General features: G+C 45.5%; 1 protein-coding gene across 1 annotated transcript in view; it reads right to left on the bottom strand.

The window, feature by feature from the left end:
- Positions 1-7,944, bottom strand: part of RNF150 (ring finger protein 150) — a 101,752-nt gene extending 93,808 nt beyond the window's left edge. Inside the window, exon 1 of the mRNA XM_056489805.1 lies at positions 7,269-7,944. Coding sequence (XP_056345780.1) covers positions 7,269-7,734 — 466 coding nt within the window. The 5' untranslated portion in view covers positions 7,735-7,944. The remainder of the gene's footprint in view (positions 1-7,268) is intronic.
- Positions 7,945-8,329: the final 385 nt, after the last annotated feature.

The raw sequence follows: 8,329 nt of genomic DNA on the forward strand, positions 1-8,329 counted from the left end.
AAACAACTGCTTTGTTATGGGGCACCTCACTGCTGAGGTCCTCTCTCACAATCAAGGCTCACAACACTATGGAATACAAATTAATTTTAAACAGCTATGTCTCATTAAGTGTGTAGCACAAGGGAGCACTTGCCAACCCACCCTACTCCATGTATCCCTGGAGGAGCTGCATTCCTGTGCAGATGTAATATTTCTATCTTTGTTTAAGAAGTATACAAGACATACTCAAGCCAGGACTCTGGAGTTACATGGCTGCAATTTTTGTTTCTGGGGTTTGGGAACTAAAAAGATAAACAATTCTTTCTTTCCAATTTTGTATCAAACTGAAAATATCTTTCCAATTTACAGCAGGACTCTCATGTACATAAACACAGTTAAACACATCAAGTTTGAGACCAAAACTCTGACAGACCCTTTGGTCCAGCAGTATAACTGAGTATCACCATGATTATACTGTCAGAGGAAAATGAACAGGCACTTCACTTTATTGACATTATTCACTGGCCACTCTTGAGAGGGAAAAGAAATGAAAAATTATTTTAAAAAGCTATTATCTTTAAGCAGCACAGAATAAAGCATGCTAGCTTTTCATATTTCAGTGTGGAATAGCCATAAAACAAACAGTTTAATTTTTGTAATCTCCTTCATTTCTCCTCAGTTCAGTTTTCTAAGGTTCATTTCAAATAATTTATTGAAGAGGAGACAGAAAGTCAAGAATGCCCTTGTTAGGTCTCTCCTGTAAAACACAGATGCATAGTATTGATTTTTTCATAAGCAAACAATATTTATAACCTGTCTATTAGAACTGGTGAAGGAAGAGGTGTTTCCCTCAATGTGTTTTTGAACTAAAACCAATTGTTCCCAGCAGTTGATAGGAACCTAACTCAGTAATTTTCAGCTGGCTGAAGACTTATACTAATGTGGCCAGTGCATCAGATAGTAGATATATAGCTGGTAGATTTAATATGGTGAATTTTTAAAGTTAAGATTTCAGCTAAGAGGTTTGGGTTTTCTTTTCCAGGTAACAGAAATTGTAGTTCTCAAGAGAATTACATTCTGAGATACTACATCCAAATGCACTCATGAAAAGCAGAATACTCTGAGGGGTCCTTGACCCCTGCTCATCCACATTCAAAAAATGGTCAAACTGTGCAGTGCCTGACCTGAGGCTGAACCATTCAGATTTCATTTCCAGAGAAACCAAAACACACTGGTCATGAACAAAGTCTGGGATCAAATCCCACTGCAGAATAAAGACACAGCACAGTAAAGCCTGCTTGCACACAACCAGTTGCAAAACATTTTGCCACTTCCTTTTCCTCACAATTGCCATATAACTCCCCTAGACTGTGACATACAAAGGATACAGTTGGCTTTTACCCTTATCTTTAGCTGCTGTGCCTTTGTGGAAGTTATGTGAATTTCATATTATGCAATGTATAGTATTACTAATTAACATCTTCATCATTTTGTATCTCTTGTCTCAGAACCATTCTCCTGCATTTGTTTCTGAAGCACCCCTAAACCCTTTCCTTTGCAAGATGCTGAGCAAAAAGCACTGTGATGGTAGTGGATGGTGGCACTGTAGGAAGCAGCCCTGCATTAGTAAGGTGGCAGATTACATGGACTACTCAATCTTTTCCATATCTGATTTCTATGAGTCAATGATTGCATTGTTCCCTCCCTTCTGCACCAAAGGAGTCATCAAGTGACTGTTACTCAAATGTAGCTGAAAGGGCAGAAGTGGGGCTTGTCTTGAAATGAATGCTGTTTCTGTGCAGGTTAGCTATGCAGAAATTATTGGGAAGTGGAGAAATTGTTTGGCTATCCCTTCATAAATGGCTAACTCTTCATCAGCCTGGCTCGTGGTGTGCAGAGGCAGACGTCACTTGAAACTCAGTCATCTCACATGACAGAGCACCATGAGCTCCATCCAACAAGTGCTCCACAATAATGGGTTCTTTTAGGCTTTTGCTTACAGGAGAAAAGTAGAAAGTGTCCTCTCACCAGGAAAACTCTAAAGTGTTAGTTTTCTCTCCCATTTTGCTGAAAATGTTCCTGCCCTCTGTGATGTGAAGGGAGGTAGCACAGAAATATATCTGCATTAATTGGTGAGCCACACTAAGCCAAAGATTGCCACAATATTCTAATAACCCAAGATAAGACATACCATTTTAAAGACAAAGTATCAATGGGACTAGGACAAAGCATTGCTTTCTCAAAAGCTAGCCATTCTCCTAAGGACTATATACCAGATCACCAGTCAGCAGTTCGTGTGGATATGGATACAGTTTTGTTCCTGAGGTAGATTTCTTCTTGTCACTTCCTACCGCAGAGATCTGAAGACAGCACTTGTATGAATGTCACTGTATACAAATGTTGAGGATAACCAAAGCAGAAATCTAACTGCTTTTGCAATCAATAAGCTTGGAGGACCAATGATATCTTCAATGAATCAATATTTCACCACTTTGTAGGGAAAACTGTGCCTTATGACTTGATCCAAAGCTCAATGGACTCAGTGTCTTTCCACTGTCTTTATTCCCACTGTGGGCTCTGAAGGAGACACACGACCCAGCTGAGAGATGCAAGGCTCAACAAGGTAAAAATGTCTCATCTAATGACAAAACTCAGTGCCTCAGCTGAAGTGGCTGTCCCAGGCAGTGCCAGGGATCAGTATTATTTTGTTGTTCTAGTCCTTGAAGGTCAAATTAATTCCTTTCAATTCAGTTTAACCTGAACTAGCTGCCTAGTGCCCCCTCCGCCTGGCACAGCTGAACACACAGGCAGTAAAGCAGTGTAGAACCTCCTCAGAGCAGAACCAGCAGCACAAGCTGACTCACCAGGGAATGCAGTGGGACAGCCTGGCAGCTGGAAATCCTGAATTTTGATAAACACAGAGAACTAGATTTTCAAACACTGCAGAAAGCCAGGACTACATGACGGATCCACGAGCTCTTCTGAGTTCCTAAGGATGGCAGTACATCCCAGTTATACCTCAATGGATAGGGCTCAGAGATGCACCCATCTCCATCTCCCTCCCCCACTGAGTGAGTTTCTATTAGGAATCAGTCTTGGGTGCCTGGAAAAGAAAAAAATTTATGGCAGATTCTGGATGGCTGAAATCTCCAGCCCTCTGTTAATTCACACTTATCCATATGTAAATTCAGTGTGAATGCTCTCAGCACATTTTCCTCATTAGAATTCCACAAAAGCTTAAGGAAACAATTGCCTTAATAAAGAAAAAAATGTAGCTACAATTCTGAATTAAGTCTGTAAAGAGAGAAATCTTCAACTTTGGTGTTCAATTTGCATATCAGTACAAATCTACTGGGCAGTTCAAAGCCCAAACTATTACCAGCACATCTTAAAACATGTAAAAGGTAAGACTAGTCATTGATCAAGGAACAAAAATCTGAGTACAAAGGAAGAGACTGTTATTGAGCTGAATGCTCCCAGGTTGAGTCTGGCTGCCTTTGCAGCACATGAGATAATCTGTGCACCTCAGAATTCCAGCTTGGTCTTAGAAATTATGTAGAATATTATTTTATCTTCATTTTCACCCACATGTGAATTGTGTACAGTCACAGTTAACATTCTTTCCTTGCCCCAAGCACCTGACAGGTTCCCAAGTTAGAAATGGTCCATATAGGTTCCCTTAAATATGAACTGTAAAGAAGGGAGTTCTCACCTTGAATCACCTTCTGGAAAGCTCTCTTATATCTCTGTTCAGAGCACAGAGGAAATCTTAGGATATGTACTACAAGCAGTAAGACTACTTCAAATTAATATTAAATTATTAAATGTAGACACAGTGGCTGGGGCCTTTTCAAGCCTAGACAATTGCTAATTTGGTCTTAGTAAGAAAAAACGTCAATGAGAAACCTCAGCCAATACCATGGATTATTCTTCTGGAGAAAAAAGAACATCCTCTATATTATTAAAGAACATTTCTGCTAGGAAAGTTGATCTAGGAGAAATGCAAAGCACCTGTAATAGAAATTCTAGATGCTTTTTTTCCTTCTCTGGTTGGAGCCTACTTAGTCAAAAAGCAAACACAGTCATACTCACAGCTCCTGTGCCATCCTACAAGCCAATAAAAATAAAGATGCCAGTTTGTACAGGCTGTGGCAGATGATATACATGCTAAGGACATCCTAGCAGGAGAACCCCAGAGCTCCACATTCCCTGTGAATGCAAATGTTATAACTCCACCTCATCCTCCTGGGTGTGCAGGCAGTGACCTCAGCACCAGCTCCCTGAAAGCAAAGGCTTTCCATGGGGTGACAGAACTGGCTCAGATTGCACACTTTGTGCTGTGTGCTCTATAAATAAATCCTGGAGAGTCATATTTGAAGATTTCCACAACAAGCTTTGATATAATACTACTCTGGTTTTGATTTGGGGGTGGTGGGAGAGAGATCTATGAACCCACTTTTAATTTCACACGCAGATATCTTGCTACAGTCGCATATAGATTTTAAAATCAGGAGGCACCACATGAGCAAAGGGTCATTGGTATGCACTGTAGCAGAAAACAGGAAATATAATTAAACATAGAGCCATGAGGTAACTTCTTTGGCAAGAGAAAGAGTGCCTTGGAAAGAAAGTGGCAAGGGCAAAGCACTATGAAATGGCAAAGTAACGTGGTTAAGGCAGGGAATGAAGCACAGGGGTAGAGATGAAGAAACAAGGGTGAGAGGAGCAGAAAAAGAAGCACAAAGAGGTAGAGTGACAATAAGAGAAAGAAGGCAAAACATACTGAAGAGAATAATGTAAAGGGAAAAAACTTCTTAAGAGTAGTGTTAGGAGTAAAAGTTATTTAGTAAGAGCAGATGCCACATAGTTATGCAACAGGATACACTTTTCTGTATGGGAAGAGTTTGTTTAAGCTTCTATGAAACCTCAAATAATCTGTGAGAGGAAAATAGAAAATAAAAAGGGAGTAACAGCATATTTCTTTTGACTTTTAAATTGCTTTTTAGGTCATATTTCACCCTTCCCTCTCAACCTCCTAGTATTTTCCAGGATGGAATTTTCTTCTTCCCACTCCAGGATTTCGCGTGGGCAGAGCACTGCAGATGCTGCTGAACTCAGAAACCAAGAAACTGATTCATTTTTCCCTTGAATCTTGTGCTATCATTTAGACTGGGAACAGGCAAATGTCAAAGGCTGCAAGTAGAAAACTTGCAGCCACAATTTTACGCAGGCTGACCGTTCACTTTGTCCCAGAGTAACAGTGGCACCAGAGGGAGAGTAAAGTTCTGAATCTAGATTGCCAAATATCTAAGAACAGTTATTTTTTCTTCTGTTCCATCAGACTTGTGCTCTAAAACTCCTCTCAGTTTTGACCATGTGCAGAGGACAGGTTTTCTCTAAGGTAAGCCTAACAACCATTATTCAACTTCGCTGAACAAAAATCCTTGGAATGAAGACAACCTCATCAAATCAATGAGCAAAGTCCTTCAGGCTCACTGATCGTGTTCCACAAGTCCAGATTAATTTCTGAAAGTTTCCTTCCATTTCAGCCTCTGGTGCTGTACAAACCCACTGCTGGGGACCAATTCAGCACTCAGAAAGGATTCCCAGAACAGATCCTATGGAATCATGTAACATAAAAGAAGCTGCTCCCAGGATAATTGATACTATGTTCATATTTTTGAAATCTTCAGTAAGAAAGTTTCCTTCCCTACCTCATCTTAGACTTTAAAACAAACCAAAGCTCTAACATTTTAAAAGGTTAGACACATTTTTTACTCCCACCGTTTCTTAATTAAACCCCATTTGTGTGGGAAAACAGCTCAGTGAAAACTTTAAAAACAGGCAAGCCATTAATTAATCCAACATGTAGGCAGTTTTAGAGAAACTTAGTAGAGAAGAACAAACTATGCTGCATCTTAAGTTTTAAAACAGCCTGAGCTTTACTTTGAGGGTGCATAAGTATGCCAAGCTCCTACTGCTTTATACTTCTTAGTATATAATCTGTGATACTTAAAGTAGCAAGAAGTATAATCTGAACAGCTGGGCAGGTTATAAAACATAGTTTTAGGAAGCTCAAGAGGTTATGAGTCGCTTGTCTCACAAAACCAAAGGAAAGCACCAGAAAAAGCCCCATCTTCCACCAACCCTACCAAAGAAACACTAATTTGTCCAATACAAATGGGTAATCTCTGAAACAGGCTGGACACAAGAGGTTCCAAAATCGCTGCTTTTGCACCAGCAGTATTTTAGCACTATGGTCAGGCAACAAATTGCTTCTCAGCACATCCAAGCTAGCTAGTTTACTGTGGAAATTTAACATGTCATTAGAATAACATCCTGTTTTGCAGCATTTCTGTGTTTCAATTTACCCCAACTCTAGTAAGATTCAACTGGCATGAAACAGCTGGGCACGATTAGTTACTGGATGGAAACCAAACTGAGATTTCACAATAGGTGGCATTTTATCTCCATGGCATAGGCAGCTGGCATAAAAGACAAGTGACCCCTGGCAGAAAACATTGTCCCTAAATATAAGTCTGGTGAACTGTTTTTAAGACATTATTTCAGATCAAGCACTGGTACAGAAACAGTGGGTTTTTTTTTTTTGTGGGAATAAGCCAGGGTTTAAGTTACTTCGAATGACTGGATTGTTGACTGGGCTCAAGCTGACAAGCACATGTTGGGACCCGACCCCCCACGCGCTGACACTGCAAGCACAAACTCCACCAGAACATTCACCTGGGCGAGTGAAACGCTTCCCCCATCCCAGCCTGGACAACACATCTCATGTTCTCACCAAATCAGATACTCGACATTCCTGCTCAATCTCGCAGCTTTTACACTATCGCAGCCAAGACTGTGGACACCGTGTTCTGTACTTTATTGCACCTCCTGATAAGCCTGCACCACAGCACTACAACTTCTCTTCCGAAGCTCTCAGCCACACTCGGTCCCGCACGGCACCTGCCAGAGGACTCTTAGGACACAACAAACACCGGTGCCCCACTCCTCCGCCTAGAGCCAAACTTTACACGTCCCAAACTTTTCATCCCTGGAGCAGCGGCGTGCATTGCTGTGGATGTGCCAGCAGCGCATCCATCCCTTGCCATGGCAGCACGGAGAGGAGCTCCACGGCCCCCACGACGGGCACCCAGCATTCCTGTCCCTGTCAGGAGGTGCGAGGACACCTCCCCGCAGCAGCTCCCACCCCAAGGATGCGGGACGGCAGAGCGGGCTGGAGAAGGGGTTCCATCCCCCGGGCACACCCCGGGGCTGGCGCGGCTCACCTGCGTGGGGCATGGTGATGGTCTCGTTGGCGTTGCTGGAGCCCAGGTTATAGATGACGACGGCGGAGGCGTTCTGCGCGGCGGCGTGGCGGATCTTGTCCTTGTAGGTGCAGTTTCCCCGCGGGATCAGGGCCACCCAGCTCTTGCCCGGCGCCGGGGTGTTGAAGCGGGTGCCGGGCTCGCAGGCGTCGCGCTCGGCGGGCAAGGCGGAGAGGGCCACCAGCCCGCGGGCGTCCTGCTTGGGCGACTGCTCGCCGTAGCGCCCGCACTCGCTCTTCTCGCTGCGGAGCTCGGCGCCGCCGGCCGCCGGGTCGGCGTAGGTGATGTTGACGAAGGCCGTGTACCACTCCTCCTTCTCGGCCACGGTGAAGTCCAGGCACAGCAGATGCACGAAACAAAAGGACAGCAGCCATGTTGAGAGCGCCAGGCTGCGGCACGCTTGGATCACAGACATTGCCATCTTCATCTGCCGGCCCCCCCGCCCTCTCTCCCTCCCTCCCTCCTCCCGCCGCCGGTCCGTGTGTGCGTGCGCGCCCGAGCCGCGCTCCGAGCGGGGACCGGCGAGACACAGACCGAGCGGAGCGGGGGAGGGGGCCCTCCCCTCTGCGGCCGCTGCCTAATTCATGCCGGGGCCGTTTGATTTCCTCGGGCTGGCCCCGTCTCCGCCTTCCCCTCTCCCTCCTCCCCTCCCTCCCTCGCCCTGCCCGCGCAGCTGCCTCCCCCGCTGCTGGCAGCGCGGCCGGGGAGCGGCGCAGGGGGCGGGGGGAGCTCCGGGCGCGCACACGTAGCGCCGGGCCGGGCTCGGGGCGGAGGGGCTCGGCCCCGAGGGGCTCCCGGTGGAGTGGGGCAAAGAGGGGGTTCCTAGCGGAGGGGCTCCCGGCAGAGAGGGATTTCTGGCAGAGGGGGAAGCGCCGGCGGCGGGAGCGGCGCGGCGTCGCCACCTGGCGGGATCCCGGCATCTCCCGGGAGCGCAGCCCGGCACCTCCGAGCGCCCGCTTTGCTCTGGTTTTCCCACTTTTCCTGACTGCTCCCTCGTACAGAGGTTTTACAATACACCCCGA

This window comes from Oenanthe melanoleuca, chromosome 4 (genome assembly GCF_029582105.1).
Source record: "Oenanthe melanoleuca isolate GR-GAL-2019-014 chromosome 4, OMel1.0, whole genome shotgun sequence".
Classification (NCBI taxonomy): Eukaryota; Metazoa; Chordata; class Aves; order Passeriformes; family Muscicapidae; genus Oenanthe; species Oenanthe melanoleuca.